This window comes from Schistocerca serialis, chromosome 9 (assembly GCF_023864345.2).
Source record: "Schistocerca serialis cubense isolate TAMUIC-IGC-003099 chromosome 9, iqSchSeri2.2, whole genome shotgun sequence".
Taxonomy (NCBI): domain Eukaryota; kingdom Metazoa; phylum Arthropoda; class Insecta; order Orthoptera; family Acrididae; genus Schistocerca; species Schistocerca serialis.
In genome coordinates this window covers 439778243-439796321 of record NC_064646.1, presented here as the reverse complement: position 1 = coordinate 439796321, position 18079 = coordinate 439778243, and the positions used below count along the sequence as shown (strand labels likewise).

The window sequence follows — 18079 nt, the reverse complement described above, 5'->3', positions numbered from 1 at the left end:
TTGGCGAGCAGTCCTTCTGAGTCGTTATGCTAGCCATCTGTCTTCCATGCCTGCTAATCCAGCCCATGAAATTTTTTTCGACGCCTCCTTTGATGTAGGGTATGCAGGCCTCCCCTCCTCCGTACTACCACTGGGAGTCCTCTTCCGTCAACTGCTCCATTCTCTTTCCTTCCGCTTTCCTAAAACCTTCTTGACAACTTGGGGTACAGCACCGCCTTGGCTCCGTCCCCGGATCTGCCTGCTCCGTGACCTTTGTCAATTTCCCAAGGATGGTACCCCTTCACTTGTTTATCGTCGGGCATTTGCTGCTCTATGTGCACAAATGAAGAAAGCCACATTTATTTACACTGATGGCTCGAAAACATCGTTAGGTGTAGGGAGCGCCTATATTGTTGGTGTCACCCCAAATCAATTTCGGCTTCCCGACCAGTGTTTGGTTTATACTGAGGAGCTGTACGCTGTTCTCCAGGCTGTCCACTACATCCGCCGCCATCAGCGGATACAGTATGTTATCTGCTCAGATTCTCTCAGCTCTCTCCTCAGTCTCCAAGCTCTTCACCCTGTGCACCCTCTGGTCCACCGGATTCAGGACTGTCTGCGCTTGCTCCACCTGGGGGGCGTCTCGGTGGCGTTCCTCTGGCTCCCGGGACACGTTGGTATCTGTGGAAATGAGGCGGCCGATATTGCGGCCAAGGCTGCAGTCTCTCTTCTTCGGCCAGCTATTCAATCGATTCCCTTCGCCGATCTACGGTGTGTTTTATGTCGTCGTGTTGTTCTTTTATGGCACGCACATTGGTCGACACTTCCCCATAATAAATTGCGGGACGTGAAAGCTGTTCCTTGTGCTTGGACCTCTTCCTCCCGAACGCGTCGTCGGGAGGAGGTAATTTTAACTAGACTCCTGATAGGGCACTGTTTTTGTAGCCATCGACATCTTTTAAGCGGCGATCCTCCCCCACTCTGTCCCCACTGCTCTCAGCTGTGGACGGTAAGACACCTTTTAATTGAGTGCCCCTATTTTACTCCATTACGCTCCCGTCTACAGCTGTCGCCTGATATATCATCAATTTTAGCAGATGACACGCACTCGGCCGATCGCGTTCTCGAGTTTATTAGTGCCAGTGAAATGACGTCAGTCATTTGAAGCTTTTTTTGGGGACAACCAACCCCTTTCTGTAGTGGATTTTTAAGCCTTCCTTCCACTTTGTTTCTCCATTTTTTTTTTTTTTTTTTTTTTTTTTTTTTTTTTTTTTTTTTTTTTTTTTTTTTTTTTTTTTTTTTTTTGCTGCTGCTGGTTTCTAGTTTCGGTTTTTACTGTTCCCTAAGTCACGGACCGGGCGCTAATGACCATAGCAGTTTTGCGCCCTAAAACCAAAACAAACAAAAAAAAAAAAGAAAGAAAGAAAGAAAGGATCCTCCTCTTGTGTCCTGTAGTGGTGCCTCTTCCCCAGCTATCACTCGGCAGCTGCCTAGGTGGCACCCCTACATCACTTCATCATCATGATGCTCCTCCAATGCAACATTCTCGGCCTTCAGACCCGCAAAGGTCTCGCAATTTTACTGACGAATGCACAATGTGTATTTAGAGTACGGCATTCTGCAGTTGACCATCTTGTTACTTTGTCCATCCATGTCATGAAAGGTATTCTGCAGAAATCCTAGACTGGCCGTGTTTTTTGATTTGACGAAGGCCTACGACGTCTGCTGGAGAACTGGTATCCTCCGTACTCTATACGTGGGGCTTCCACGGGCACCTGCCCTGTTTACTATGGGCATTTTTACAAGAATGAGTTTTCAAGGTGCATGTGGGTTCTGCCTTGTTGAACACCTTTATCCAGGAAAATGGTGTGCCTCAGGGTTCCGTCGTGAGCTTCGCCCTGTTTGCTATCGCCATTAACCCTATAATGGCCGGTCTCCCACTAGGCATCTCTGGCTCCCTTTTTGTTGATGATTTTGCCATCTATTGCAGTTCTCCACCGACATGTTTCACTGAGTGGCGTCTTCACCACTGTCTTGATCATCTTTACTCCTGGAGCATGGACAATGGCTTTTGCTTTTCCACTGAGAAAATCGTCTGTATGAATTTCTGGCGGTGCAAATGGTTTCTCCCGCCATCTTTCCATCTTGGGCCTGTTGCCCTTCTATTTGTTGAAACTATGAAATTACTGGGGCTCATGCTCGATAGGAAACTCTCTTGGTCCTCCCATGTCTTACTTGGCAGGCCGCTGTACGCAGTTCCTCAATGTCCTACGTGTCCTCAATGATTTTTCCTGGGGTGCCGATTGAACCACCCTCCTCTGTTTGTACCGGTCCCTTGTCCGTTCGAAACTCGAATATGGGTGCTTTATTTATGCGTCTGCACGCCCATCCCTCTTACACCATGTTAACCCTGTCCACCGTTGTGGCATCCATTTTGCCACAGGTGCCTTTTACACTAGCCCAGTTGAGAGTCTGTATGCTAAAGCTGCTGAACTACCACTGTGCTATCGCTGTGACTTTCTCCTCAGCAGGTATGCATGCCGTTTGTCTGCCATGCGTGACCACCCCTCCTATACCTCCTTTTTTGATGATTCCTTAGATTGCCAGTGTTGTGGACTGGCAAGGCAGCCAATCCACAATGATGGGTAGCCGAAAGGCACGCGTTTAACTCACGCAGGCTGGCGTGAGGTCTGGAACAGGTAAAGTAATTATACTATCAGGAAAAGTACGTAGCTGCTGGAATACTTAACTTTAATCCATAATTGGTGAACAATGGTCTGACGGTACATGCATCACAAGATAAATAGCAAATGATAATGGCGCCTTGCTAGGTCGTAGCAAATGACGTAGCTGAAGGCTATGCTAACTATCGTCTTGGCAAATGAGAGCGTAATTTGTCAGTGAACCATCACTAGCAAAGTCGGCTGTACAACTGGGGCGAGTGCTAGGAAGTCTCTCTAGACCTGCTGTGTGGCGGCGCTCGGTCTGCAATCACTGATAGTGGCGACACGCGGGTCCGACGTATACTACCGGACCGCGGCCGATTTAAAGGCTACCACCTAGCAAGTGTGGTGTCTGGCGGTGACACCACAGCCAGTATGGGGCTCGTCCCTCTTCTTTTACCTCCTGGAGTCTGCTTTCGCCACTTGGTACAGCGGCTTAACTTCACACTACCTTCGACTTTCCCAGTGGGTGTGAACCCTTCACCACCTTGGCTTCATGAAGCGACCATGTTAACCTTGGCCTTCATTCGCTTCCTAAGGGCACTACTCCAGCCTCGGTCTATCGCCTTCAGTTTCATGACCTTCGCATGGAATGTCGCTATAATACCTTTGTATACACTGATGGCTCTCGGACGGACCGTGGGGTCGGGTATGCCTTAGTCATTGGCACCTGTGTCTTTCAATATCGGCTTCCGGCACACTCCTCGGTATTTACAGCCGAGCTTTTCGCCTTGTATCAGGCCACGGAGTACGTCCGGTGACACAGCCTTCCCAATTGTGTCCTCTGCTTAGACTCACTCAGCACCCTCCAAAGTCTGTGTGTGCTGTACACTGCTCATCCCTTAGTGCAGCGGGTCCAGGAAAACTTTCACATGCTCACTCTTGGTGCAGCCAGTCTGATGTTTCTGTGGGTTCCTGGCCGTGCCAGGCTGCCAGGAAATGAGGCTGCTGATGCTGCTACCAAAGCTGCAGTCATCATATCTCAGCTTGCGAGTACCTATATTCCCTCAGTTGATCTCTGCACTGCTGTTTGTCAGGAGGTGGTGTCCCTTTGGCATCGCCAATGGGAATAAGGTTCAGCTTCTTAAGCCTCTCCCAGTACCTTTGACGACCTCCTCTCGGCCTTCCTGCCAGGAGGAGATTATTTTAACTTGGCTGTGTATTGTGCACTGCCTTTTCAGCCATCATAATTTTCTAAGTGGTGCTACCCCTCCACTTCATACATATTGCACCCAAATATTGTGTGTCCGACACTACCTGCTGGACTGCCATATTTTTAACCATTTACCTTCCAGCTTGGGTTTATCTGATTTATCAGCTGTTTAGTGAATGACGTGCCAGCTGTCGACCGTTTTTTACTTTTTATCCATCGAAGCAATGTGGCTAAGGCCAGTTAACTTTCAGTTTTGGACCTTCGTTTCTGTGTGGTGTCTGTTTCAGCCCTTTTGCCACATGCCTGTTTCAGCTCTTTTGCCACATGCCTGTTTTTAGCTATCTTCTGTCAACTGGGATTGACGTATAGTCATTTAACTCCTCTCTGTGTTCGTGTTCTGTAGTTCTGACTTGGGCTCGTATGACCCCAGTTGTTTTTTGCACCCTAAAGCAAAACCAAACAAACAAACCAAACATCCTGAATCCCTCTGACATTGAGTGCAACACAGCAGACTTCCTCCAGCTTTTTGGGCAACTACGTCACCCCTTTCTGCAGCTCGGTGACTTTTATGTGCACAGTCCCCTTTGGTGTTCTTTCAGAACCTGTCGGAGAGGTGCCATCTTGGCTGACCTTCTCAATTGACTTAACCTTATCTTCCTTAACACGGGAGCACCCACATTCCTTGCGATCTCCATGCACAGCTATTCGTCTTTGAACCTCTCCTTTTGCACACTGGCCATCCTGCCCATTGTCTCGAGTGATCTGTTCTCTCTGACATACTCTAACAACCATTTCCTGTGTGCTATCTGTTTGCTGACTCCTACCTCATCTAGGTGTGCACCTAAATGGCAGCTTTCTATGGCCGAATGGAGGCTTTACTCCTCCCTGGCAACCTTCAACTAACATTTCCCTAGTTGTGATTACCAGCTAAACTACCTTCCCAATGTTATACTTACCACCTCAGAACATTCTATTCCTTGCACTTCATCTTTACCTCATAGTGTCGTGGTCCCTTGGTGGATTTGAGGTATGCCACAATGCAATTCGTGTGTGGAGATGTGCTTTCCAATTTTTTAACTGTCATCTTACGATACAAACTGCATTTGTTATAAACAGTTGCCATCACATTCTTCAGCAGAAAAGCTAATTTACTAGTTGTTTTAACAGTTCCACTTCCTCTTCTGTTCTGTGGGCTAACCTCCAAGACACTCTGGGGCCTAGGTCCATTCCCCAATTTCCGGCATGACCATAGCAGATGGTCATAGTGGACCCTATTGCTGTCTCCAACTGCTTGGGCCCCTATTTCGTGGAGATTTCCAGCTCCACCCACTATCACCTTGCCTTCCTCCATAGGAAACAAGTAGAGGCAGTTCAGGTGATACTCTTCTCTTAGAATCATGGGTGATACAATGGCGCCTTTACTATGAGGGAACGAGATCATGCTCTCACTTCATCCTGATCCTCCATCCCAGGGCCAGATGATGTTCACAATTTACTAAAGACTGCACAATATGAATTTCAAATGCACAGTTCTGCAGTTGACTGTCTTGTCACTTCGTCAGTCCATGTCATTAATGTATTTTTGCAGCAATACCAGACTGTGGTCATGTTTTTTTGATTTGTTGAAAGCCATTTCTTGTCAGACCAATGTGACCAGGAGCCCACATGAGAATCACAGTAGCCCCATTGACAGTGAACAAGTAAAAGCATTCCTGGACCCATGCACTAAGGGATGGGTAGCGTACAGCATGGAGAGGCTGTGTTGCCCTCTGTCGGCAGGTGATGTAACTTAGGCATCACCACTGGTCCCTTGTCCGATTAAAACTAGACTTTGGGTGTTTTGATTATGCATCTGCGCGTCCATCCATATTATGCCTCCTCAATACAATCTTGCATCGTGGCATCTGTTTGGCCACTGGCACCATTTACACTAGGTCAGTTGAGAGTCTGTATGCAGAAGGGCGCCAAACTACTGCTGTCATACTGCCGTGATTTTCTCCTCAGTAGATACTGTTTGTCTGCCTGGCCACCCGTCCTATGGTGCCTCCTTCGATAACTCCTTTGATTGCCAGTATGAGGTGTGTCCCTCTTCCCTGTTACCTCCTGGAGATCGCTTTTGTCTATTGCTCTAGTGGCTAAACTTCATGCTACCTACCACTTTCCCAACGTGTGTGAACTCTTCATCATCTTGGCTTCATGTGCCAGCATTTGTTTACCGTGTACTTCACTCGCTTCCTAAGGACACTAGTCCAGACTCACTCTATTGCCATAAGTCTCTCGACCTTCGCACAGAACTTCGCCATAGTACATTTGTGTACACTGATGCCTCTCGGGCCAGCCGTGGAGTTGGGTGTGCCTTCGTCATTGCCACTGACTCCTTTTGGTATCGGCCCCCTGAACACTGCTCAGTATTTACAGCAGAGCGCTTCGCTCTGTATCAGGCCATGCAGTAAAACTGGCGACACAGGTTTTTAAATTGTTCCCGACTCTCTGTACCCTTCAGAGCCTCTCCATGCTGTACGCTACCCATCCCTTAGTGCATGGGTCCAGGAATGCTTTTACTTGTTCACTGTCAATGGGGCTACTGTGATTCTCATGTGGGCTCCTGGTCACATTGGTCTGACAAGAAATGAGGCTGTTGACGCTGATGCCAAGGCTGCTGTCCTCGAACCGTGCCTCGATAGTTGTTCCACTCCCTCCGATGATCTCTGCGTTGCCCTCTGTCGGCAGGTGATGTAACTTAGGCATCACCACTGGTCTTCCCTTCATGGGAACAAACTCTGGGGAATTAAATTTCTCCCAGTGGCTTGGCCGACCTCTTGCCCCAAGGAAATCATTTTAGCTTGGCAGTGTATTGGGCACTGCCTTTTTAGACATCGCCATTTAAGTGGTGCTCCCCCACCACTTCGTGGTCATTGGGGACTGTTGACAGTTCACCGTTTCCTGATGGAATGCTCTATTTTTAATCACTTATGTTCTTTTTTATGTTTGCCGCCTGAGCTATTGGCCTTTATAGCAAATGACACGTGGGCTGTCAACCGCATTTTACTTTTTATACTTTTGGTGGAGGATATTGAATCTTTAGTTCAGGATCTCTGTTGTCTCTATGGAGTATTTTATGAACCTTTGTGCAAGTCCTTGTTTCTAGCTCTCTTTCCTTCCTTTGATTGGGCTTAATGTATGGTCGTTTATAACTTCTTTTCTTGTCTTTGTGTTCTGCTGTTATGATATGGGCGTGTATGATCCTAGTTGTTTTTGTGCCCTAAAACAAAACAAAACTAAACTGTGAAAGGGCACAGATTTCCATCGGCTCTGGGACTGGTGCTGACAGGACAGGCCCTGCAGGAGCCAGATGCGGCGATGGCTGTGGCGTCCAGGCAGGCATGTGTAGAATCTTAAAGTACAAAGCATGCGGCAGGCTCAAACAATTCACATGGATAAATTTCTTTGTGTGAAGTTGTACAATGGTGCCTTGCTCCCTTTGCCTCTGTCTGCCATACAATCTGTAAAAGACCGAATTTTTAGTTTGATACTTTGCCTATCTGGGCAGAAGCAAGGTGCCATAGCTCCGATCATAACTACTCCGCCGGCGATGGTCTGTTGCAGGGCTATGAATGGTAGGAAGACGAGAACAACAGAGCTTGATCCTGTGTGTGGGAAGTACAAAGTTTGTCCATCTATTGCTTATATGTCTGCACAAAGTGTTCATATTCATTGTTGGATTGGTGGAGCAGTGCACAGGGTTAATGCCTAAAGCATTGCAAAACTGTTCAAACTCGGCAGCAACAAAATTGAGTCCATTGTCAGTCACAGTCAACTCAGGCAATCCCTCAATGCAAAAGATCGACAACACGGCTTGGATTGTGGAACAAGCCATAGCAGAATGTGTAGGAACTGCAGAAGAAAATTTGCTGAAAGTGTCAGTGATGACTAGCTGTTGTGTATTCCAGAAAGGATTTGCGAAATCAAAGTGCAAATGTTGCCAGAGTACTTGTGGTTTGGGCCATTTGGAGAACTGCTGACACGGGGCTGACTGATGTTCAGCTCAGGTGTGGCACAGGGAAGTCAGTTGTTCAGTTCGTGCAGCCAGACCGTGCCAAGGGCAATGACATTGCACCAACTGCTTTGTGCGGATGACACCCTGGATAGCAAACAGATTGAACTGCAATCTGTGAACACCCTGGCTATTAACAACATGTTCTAAAAACTCGAGTTCTATGTGAAAAAACACACATTTGTCTCTGTTACTTTTGAGATTAGCTGCAGACAACACTTGAAACAAAAGTGCAGAGATTACTTATGTGTTGTTCAGTAGTGTGAGCTGAGACAACAATGTCATGAAAATAATTTGAGCAAAAAGGACTTTTGCAGTCAGCTGCTTCAGAAAACACTGAAATATGGCCTCTCTGGGGGCACTACCGAACAGCAATCTCAAAAATTTGAAGAGATCCGGATGAATGTTAATGACAAAGACTTCTCAAGACTGCTCATAGAGAGAGATTTGCAAGTAAGCATAGCGCAAATCAATTCTGGAAAAGTATTGATTGGCACAGAATTTACCCATCAGTTCTTCCAGGTGCGGCAAGGGACAACTGTCAGTGGCGGTTTGAGGATTGTGTGTTTTTTTTTTTTTAAATAATCAGTGCACCATCGGACTCCGCCGGCTAGCTTGTTTAGAGTAACAAGAGGGGGTGCCCATTGACTGTCAGTAATGGATGCTACGACCCCACTATCTTGCAAAGTACTAAGTTACTGAGCCATCTATTCTCGAAGAGTATGAGGAACAGTAAAAGTTCTAACAAAAGATGTCTATGCATTTTCCTTCATTGTGACATGGGCAACAAAATTATTGGCTTTACCTAAACCCTCCGAAAACAAATCTTGAAATTCTGTACATAACAGCAGCACTGTCCCAAGGATCACAGAAAGAAACTGAAAGTATAGTATCCTGAATGCTTAACCCAACAAATATTAAGCGCCTAGGCCAAAAATATTATCATGACCTCAGGAGGAAACCACTGTAAATGTCACTACCTTCATCAAATTTCATAAAGTTGCAGGAAGTCTAAATGTGCCTAAGACAGGAATGTCTTGCCGATTATTGAAGTTCCAGTTTCAACTTGCAAATATACCAATTTTCCAGCAATTTTGACCTCGTGCAGCACTGTGGATTGAGTTGGGATCATTTCCTGAACAGCTATTACACTGTTGTATTGCACTAATGACACTTTGGGCCTTTAAAACCACACTACACGCTGTTTGTGACTTGAAGAATTTTGTAACAGGCAGCTGCCACTTGTACCCTGCCCTCATAATACTTTCTAAGTGCCTGGAATAGGTCCACATATGGTACCATCTCAGGATGCAACTTGGGAAACAACTTTATGCACAACCTATAAACAGTTGTTCCTGCCATGCCCGAGAAATAAGAATGTTTGTCAGTACCTTGTATGTGATGCACTGTTATGTGTGCATTGAATTGTGCCAGGTACTCTGTCCAGTCTTCCCTCGTGTCTTCAAATTCAGGACATTGCAGCACATAGACAGTGGCGCTGCTGTTGGATCCAGCGTCTTGTGTGGAGTCATCTTCACCGTCATGAAGCGATTCATCAGTTGAGCAGTTGTCCCATTTGTTGACTCTCAAACTGAACAAACTGAGTTAGATCAACTGCAGGTGATGCAGCAGGTGATTATGGCGAGATAACCATGTAACCAAGCAGTACATGAAATAAGCACAGAGAAAGCAAAAAGAGGGGTGCAAAAGCAGCAGCCTCAGAACCTCGAACATAAAGACCACAAGCAAGACAAACACTGGGGACACAAGAAAAAGAACAGGGAGAAGCAAACCAGACTTGACGATGGCCTCATGTAGATACTAGTACATGTTGCCAGGTATGTTGTTACTACTTTGTACACAACACTAAGGAGAGGTTGGCTACAGAGTGGTGCAGCAGCTGTCGCCATAGAAAAGTCGGATAAGAGCAGAAATGATTAGCGAACAAGTACAGAAAACAGAAGATTGTATTTCTCCAAGTGTGCAAAGATTCAGTACAAATTATGCAGCAAAAAATAGTCCAGCTTGTACAGTAGCTCCAGTGAGGAGGTTCTCTGAATGAAAGCATGAACGATAGTGGGAGAGCCATTACTAGACTATGTTGGCATAGCATCACGAAGCGAAAAGGATACAAGTGAGTGGGATCTGTGGCGGTCGCTGACTGTCCTGTATTGCAGTGGTTGAGGGCACTCATAGTCCAGACCCATTGAAGCCATGGCACCATTGGGTCTGCTGCATCCCACATGACTGCTACAGGCATCTGAAGGAAACTTACTATTCTGTTGCCAACTTTGAGATGCCCTGGGTTAGTATCGAAACATGATAGCACACAGCCAGTGGACCAATTGGTTATCAAAAATCTAAATTGACTTTACAGAAGACAACTGTTGAGGATGTTTTAACAGAAGATGAAACTGAAAGCATTGAGGCTCACCACCAAAAATTGAATTTAGACTGCTCTTACATGGTGGCAGAAGCAAGGAATTTGCTGAAGACAGCCACAGTAAAAAAAGGTTGGAATAAATTGAGTGACTCCACCAAAGATAGGTAAAGAAAGCCAAAAATGAAAAGAATAAGTTTGAAAAGGGAGATAAAGAAAGAGAAGCAGAGTGTGATGAAAAGGGAGATGAAGAAAGAGAAGCAGCAGAGGATGAAGTGTCACTTGAGGACCTAAGAAAGATCCTTTTGAAAATATGTGGACATTCCAGTTGTGGTGCAGAGGATATAGACAAGAGGCTTACTTGTGATCTTCGGACACTAAATTCAAAATTCTCAGTGACGATATCATTCAGATTATGAGAGAAGAAACTGATGGCCAGGAGGATGATGTAGTCATTGAACCAGATGTAGTGCCATCAACTGGTGTATAAACGACAATTTCCTGGAAATTGTTTGGCACTGCCACTTTACCTTGATTGCTTATTCATGTCTTCTGTAGTATTGTATTAGTCATAAGAATCTACATTATATCAGTCTTCCCCAGTATTGTAACAGTATTATGCTTATTTCCAAAGCTGCCACAGTGCTCTTTCCAGCAATTAACAACGGTTCACTATTCTTTCTGAAAGTATCTTTTCACCAAGCATATTAATTTCCAAGTGCGGACCTTCTTTCTTCTTAACCTGAATTTCACGTAATATGTTCAGTGTGCTATGCTCACCACACCTGACGTACATTAGTATCAAATAGAATTGAATGCACACTAAAAAGCAGATTACCCTAAACTACTTTTAAACAAAACAACAAGTGACAGTGCCTGTTCTAGTAAATGTGCCCTTCATTTAACACCCTTACATGATATTAAGCTTGGCAACATGATTCGTGCTGCCTGATCAAGCACCTCCATCTTTGGCTCGCTACTTTTGGTCACAGGTAGTCAGACAATGCTGCTGAGCTGTCTTGATTAAATACTTATCAGTGAGGCTGTAATATAAAATCCTAGTTGTATTCTCAAAGCTGTTCAGAAAACTGAAATTTAAAGCCAGCTTCCAGAATTTCATTACAGTCTAGTGATTGCAAAGATACTGATAAAGTGCTCTTTGAAAATAAAATTTTGTTTTGATAGTTTTGGAAGTACAATATAAACTGCAGTGAAAATAGAAGTAGTGCATAATTAGTGAAAGTAAGCTTTAGAACTGCGTAACATGGAAAACAAAAAACTGCAGAATTTATTTTGAATGTGCTATCGGTTTCATTTTAGCTGAAAAGTCATTTTTACTGCAATTCATTTTTAAGTCCTATTAGCTATTCCTGTAAATGCTTTGAAATTATTCATTAAAAGAAATATTGAATAAATGTAAAAAATCATAGTAGAAAAATTAAAATTTTGCTGTATTTGTTTTTGAAGTGGATTCACTGTGCAGTAAACTGTCTTTACCATTACGAGAGGAAAATTCGTAACCTTGGCTTTGCCTACTGTTTTGGCTGGTATTTCATTGACTTGAGGTTTGTGTAGTAGACTTTGTCATAGTTCCTGTTGGACAGCATGACATTCACAGAAATACATCCTTCATACTCGTTGTGGATTTGTCAATCAGCATGACCAGCCTGATACTATTTGAGAATCCTCATTTTCCATCTGCTGCCCTGTGACTTCTCTTTGACAGACATAGTCATTTGTGAAACTGACATGATATGAAGAACTCCTGTGTTTTAGCTAAATGATATTTTACAGGCACTCGAGCTTTCTCAAACGTGGAATCTCAGGGACATCATCAGGGACCCACAAAGCAACACCCAGTGGCTATAACGCCATCATCTGTTCCGCCAGCACCGTTTCCGAGTGCAGGAGCAGGGACAAGTGTGCCTCCACAGGGTCAACCTCCACAACAGGCTCCGTTAGCCACAGTTCACCAAGCACAGAGCCCTTTACCTGCCTCGCCATCTCCAGTCCGGTCTCCTGCAAACGATGGGGTTGGAATTGTCCCATCTGTGACCGCTCCAACCACAAAGGTAATGACTTAGGCAATTGTAATTTTTTCCCACCATTTGTATGGAATATTTTTGCAGTTGAATGTGCAATTACTTGAGTTTTTGATGTCTTAATAGTATGACGTTTCTAGTGCAGTAAAAGGAATTTGTATGTACTATTGACTTGACGACATAGATTCCATGATGTTACATAAGGACAAATTTGACACTAAATGGTAATTTTAGTTTGTGGGTAGATGGAGATTTTAGATTTTTTAGTCTTTCTTTTCACTGATTCAGCAGTTCTCAATGGAGCAAGTTGCTCCTTGGTTCCACTGTCTTTATATTATTATTGTTTTAGAGGATAAATTGTATTGCTGTTCTGTTGGGTAAAATAGTGTAGTTCTGTGAAGAGTGTGTGCTGAAATATGCATATTTCCAATAGTTAAAATTATTACATTTTTAATTTCAGTGTTGTAAGAAATCGGTATAATGACAATGTATTTAGAAATAGTATACTATCAAATCTTACATCAAGGGATATGGTAGATAACACTGTTGGCAATGAACGTTAGTCATAGATAAGACTTTACACCTCTGTTCTGTGTAGCAGGTGGTAGTATGTCATTGAGCATGTCTGTAGAATAAATTGAATTCGAAGCAGCATTGAAGAATATGGTATGAATAAACAGTTGAGAATGTGGAAGAGCAATATGTTTGATACACACTGATGAGCCGAAACAGTATTGAACTTGTTATGGTGACACTGCAGACATGTGACATGATAAGGAAAGTGTATATGCAGAGCAGAGGCAAATGGGAATCATTTTAGCAAGTGTAGTGGCCACAAATGGGGCATCCACTGACATAAGCGACGTTGACAAAGGACAATCATTGTGGCCCACAAGGAAGATTTTTTGTTAGTTTGCTAATCGTGAGATTGAGGAAAACTGTTGTAATGACAGTGAAACCATGAGTACGATTTGTTGGGTGTCCATGCCTCATCACAGAAATGGTCAGAGGCTTGTCCAGTCTGTAAAGTAAGACAGGCAGCAGTCTGTGACCGATAACAAGAGTATAATGCTGGTGCAACCACAGGTGTTTCAGGGCACATTGTTCAGCACACATTGTTGACCTTGGAGCTCAGCAGCAGATAACCCATATTTGTTCCCGTATTGACACAACATTGTCAGTTAAAATTGGAGTGGGCACAGGATCATTGAGATTGGACCGTGAATCGATGGAAATGTCACCTGGTTGAATCATTTAATTTTGTTGGTAACACAGTGTCGACAGTCCCATTCAGATTTGCGATCACCCAGGTGACAGACTGCTCAAAGTGTACATTGTGCCACAGGTGCAAGCCGATGTGGGCTGCATTATGTGGTGGTAGTTGATTCCTTTGAGGCAGCTGTGGACTGCATAAACATTATTGTGAACCAACTGCATCCCTAAATGCTTGATGTCTTCCCTGATGGTGATTGCTGGAAAACGGAAACCGAGACCAGAATCATGGTATAGTGGTTTGAAGAGTATGATAGTGAACTAGTGTTGATGTCTTGGTCACCAAATTTACCTGATCTGAAACTGATGGAGCACACTTGGGATGCTATTGGATGCCAGCTCCACATCGACAAACCAGCAACCTGTAATTTATAGGAATAGTGTGATATCTGCAGAGACATCTGATGCTACATAGCTTCAGAAATCTATCAAGGACTTGTGAATTCATACCATGCAATAATGCTGCTGTATTGCACTCCAAAGTTGAGCTAGTACATTATTAAGATGATGCTCATAGGGTTTTGGTTGATCAGTGTTTTAATTATATACTTTAAGATTACTGTTATTTTACTTTATTATTTAAATGTTTCATGAAAGTAGAATGTGAAAGCTATTAAGCATTCTATAGATTCAAGGAAATTTAATAGTTGGAGTTGTGCCAAGTTAACAGGGAACACAAATCGGTTTTGGATTTTATGTTTTCTTGATATCAGCTAATATTCAGAGGGAGAGGGCCGGAGAAAGAAGACTGCCTGTGTGTGTGTGTGTGTGTGTGTGTGTGTGTGTGTGTGTGTTAAAGACACTATTATATATTGTGTACCATTGATTTTAGTACAAAGGGGGCATCTTATGGGGCAGCTGCAACTACAAAAGTCCATTTTGTAAAATGAAGAAACTGCACAGCAGCTGCTGAATCAACAATATTTTATTGCATACATAATTTCAGAACACGTTAAAGTTCCATCATGTGGTTTAAAAAATATCACTTAACCATATGAGGTCATCCTCACCCCCCACTGTTGTCATGGAACAGAAGTTCTATGTCAGTGGAATAAAATGGGGACATAATTCCATAAAAACCATTCCCCTCGTATCACCTGACTGGGAACACTTGACAGGAAAACTGTGCAATAGTAAATATTTACTAGCCATGATTTGGCACATGGGGAAATGGCTTTTGTGGAATTTATGTCTCCTTTTTACTCTGCTCATACAGAACTTTCATTCCATGACAGCAGTGGGGGTGAGGATAAGCGATTTGATATTTTTATTTCAGATGATTGAACTTTGTTCCGAAAACAGCCATGTAATAAAATATTGTTGATTCAGCAACTCTTGTGCCATTTCTCGATTCTACAAAATTAATTTTAGTGTAGTGTAGTGTTACTTGAACATCTGTATATGCCTTTTACTTATTATAAAGTACTACGTATCAAAAATCTGGGAAGATAATTTTTACCTTAGATGATGGGATAGCATGCATGTGCACTAAACTGATAAGAAATATTACAGTTTCAAGATTTTGCTCTTAGTTTGATAAGTGTGTGTTTGACACACACACACACACACACACACACACACACACACACACACACACACACACACACTTGAACACTACTTTCTTGGCTGCTATGTTGATCACTATTTCTTAATTCTTTGGGTTCAGGATTTTGTCCAGATGTTTTTGTTTTTCCAGCCAAGAGAGCAGAAGTGGGTAAGAGAAGTAGAACAGGTAGTGAAAGGAGAAATAATTTATAACTTTAGATGAGGAGAGTTCTGTACAGTGGCCAAAATGAGTGGAGACAGAATTATCTTTGATATGTTACTCGTGCTGATAATATCCAGTTATTATTGTGTTGTGGTTTGTGTATAATCTCAATGATCTATTTGAAGAATGAATGTTGTTCAGTTACACTGCTGTGTCAAAAAGTTTCATTGTAATGAAGACATAATTTCCCTTGTAGTTAAACTGTCAAGTAATGCTGAAAGTTACCCATCTCAACTAAATCACTCTCCTACTATAGATATTTTCAAAAGCTAGTATGAACCGAAGAAGGTAAGAGCTTCTGTACTCTTTCACGTCATGAGGTATTTTGTTTGTTTCTCATGTATTTGCTGCCAGGCTGGTAACTTGTTTGGCACAAACTGTCAGGAGAGACTTATGAGTCACTCTGCTTGTGCAGGATAGTGGTTGGTGTTGGAAGCACTCGGTCTCTATTGATAAAATTCCATGAAACTCGTCTGTATTATTCCTGTTACTTGCAGAGTAAAAATGTAAAATGAGAACCAACCAAAAGCTACCATTATTTTTCAGGCAAGCGTCCAGATTATTATTAACTCTTGTAACGATATTCCATTTGACAACCTTTCAACGATTCTCAAGGTGAGCACTTTCAAGTTTTATTAAAGCACTTTATACTGTGGAGCAAACTAGCATGCATCATAGATAACACTGTTGGCAATGAACGTTAGTCATAGATAAGACTTTACACCTCTGAGAGTAAAACAGCTGAAATATTGGTACAATAATTAATAATATCATGGATGCACTCCCAAGAAATAAATAACTCCGTCCGAACAGGCCTTGGAAGGCCTCGGTACTGACCTGCCTCTGTGTCATCCTCAGCCCGCAGGCGTCACTGGATGCAGAGTTGGAGGGGCATGTGGTCAAGCACACTGCTCTCCTGGTCATATGTCAATTTATGAGACCAGAGCCGCTACTTCTTGCCTCACAAGGGCTGAGTGCACCCCGCTTTCCAACAGTGCTCGGCAGACGGGGATGGTCACCCATCCAAGTGCTAGCCCAGCCTGACGGTGCTTAACTTCAGTGATCTGACGGGAACCAGTGTTACCACTGCGGCAAGGCCAGGAAAGCTTAAAGAAACACAGCCCAAGAGTCGTGTACCATAATAGATATGGCCCAGTAAAGATTTCATGGCCTTGTTTAATTTGAGAAGACTCAAAACAGTAATTTACCCTCTCCGTCTGAACAGGCTTCAGAGGGCCCTGCAGCACCGACTGACTGCTGTGCCATCCACAGATGACAGGTGTCAATAGATTAGATGCTGATATGGAAGGGTATGTGGTCAGCGCACCACTCTCCTGGCCATTGTCAGTTTTCATGACCGGAAACACTACTTCTGAATCAAGTAGCTCCTCAATTGGCCATATGAGGCCTGAATGCACCCCGCTTGCCAGCTACATTCGGCAGACCTGGACAGTGGCCCATCCCAGTGCTAGCCAATGCTGACATCAGTTAACTTTGGTGATCTGATGGGAATCAGCATTACCACTGCAGCAAGGCCTTTGGCACAGTTACTTGTAATTAACCCCTACTTAACAAGGAATCTGAAGCAATGCTGCAATGCAGATTGTCTTAAAATACCTGAGACACATCCAGATGTGAGTCATGTTAAATTGACATTGAATGCCAAAGACTGCTTGTGAATCTGATAAATGTAGACTGAATTTTATCATGTACTGCTAGTGCTTCATGTTATAATATATGTAATCTCTCAACAGCTGGATTGCTACACACCCTTAGGAGTGCCAACAGATGAGTGATAGGGATGATGTATGGTGGGGTAGTTTGTGTCTACAAAGAAATGGCAAACATACCCAGCAGCATTTAATTTATGTACAAAATTGTTGATTCCAAAGCCATAGTTGTAATGCTCTTCTTTTGTCAGCACACGCTGGGCTTGGTATTGGCTAGAAACTTGCAGTCTATTGGAAGTTGATGTGCTGAAGTATGTGGAGTTGATAGCAATCACTTAAGATTTTACCATTAAAACTTTAAACACACATTTGATTTGGAAGTTTGTCATTAAGTTCTATTGCAGTGGCTGGAAGGTTTTCAGTTGAGTTGTTGAAAAAAGGATTAATGATAACTTGGCTGTGTGCTTGATCACTGACTGAACATTAAGACCAAAAGAAAAGCTTATGGAACAAGATCTTACTGCAGTTTAGAGTAATGTCACTATCTTTTTAGCGGTGTAGCTATATTAAGCTGAGACTTTCTTGTAGTGGTGTGTGTGTGTGTGTGTGTGTGTGTGTGTGTGTGTGTGTGTGTGGTACAAATGTTGACATTATTCTGATCATTCCTTCTTTATGCCATAATTGTAGTTCTGGTAGTGTGACAGTTGTTGGCTTGTGATCACAGAATCTTCTTCCCCCCCACCCCCCTCCCTCCCTCCCTCCCTACCTCCTGCGCCTCCTCCTCCTCCTGCTCCTTATCATCATTGTCTTATAGTCATTGGACGTGTTTGTGCTGGCATTTGTGTAAGTTGGTGTACAGACTTTCACTAATCTTTGTTTCTAACTAAACATAAGTTTCTTTAAAAGTGTTGTACATTTGTCTTAACAGTACTGTCTTCTTATTTTGTTTGAGCTGTTTTATAGTTCTCGTGGCCGTAAGCACTTTGTAAATTGGTTCCATTGTTTGTTTGGCATGAATATTTTCATGTCTCTGATCTT

At 43.3% G+C, this 18079-nt stretch overlaps 1 protein-coding gene across 1 annotated transcript in view; it reads left to right on the top strand.

Annotated features, from left to right (window-relative positions):
* LOC126418539 (ataxin-2) overlaps positions 1-18079 on the top strand; it is a 130409-nt gene that overhangs the window by 32602 nt on the left and 79728 nt on the right. The window contains exon 7 of the mRNA XM_050085352.1: positions 12084-12361. Within this exon, the coding sequence (XP_049941309.1) occupies positions 12084-12361 (278 nt within the window). The remainder of the gene's footprint in view (positions 1-12083; positions 12362-18079) is intronic.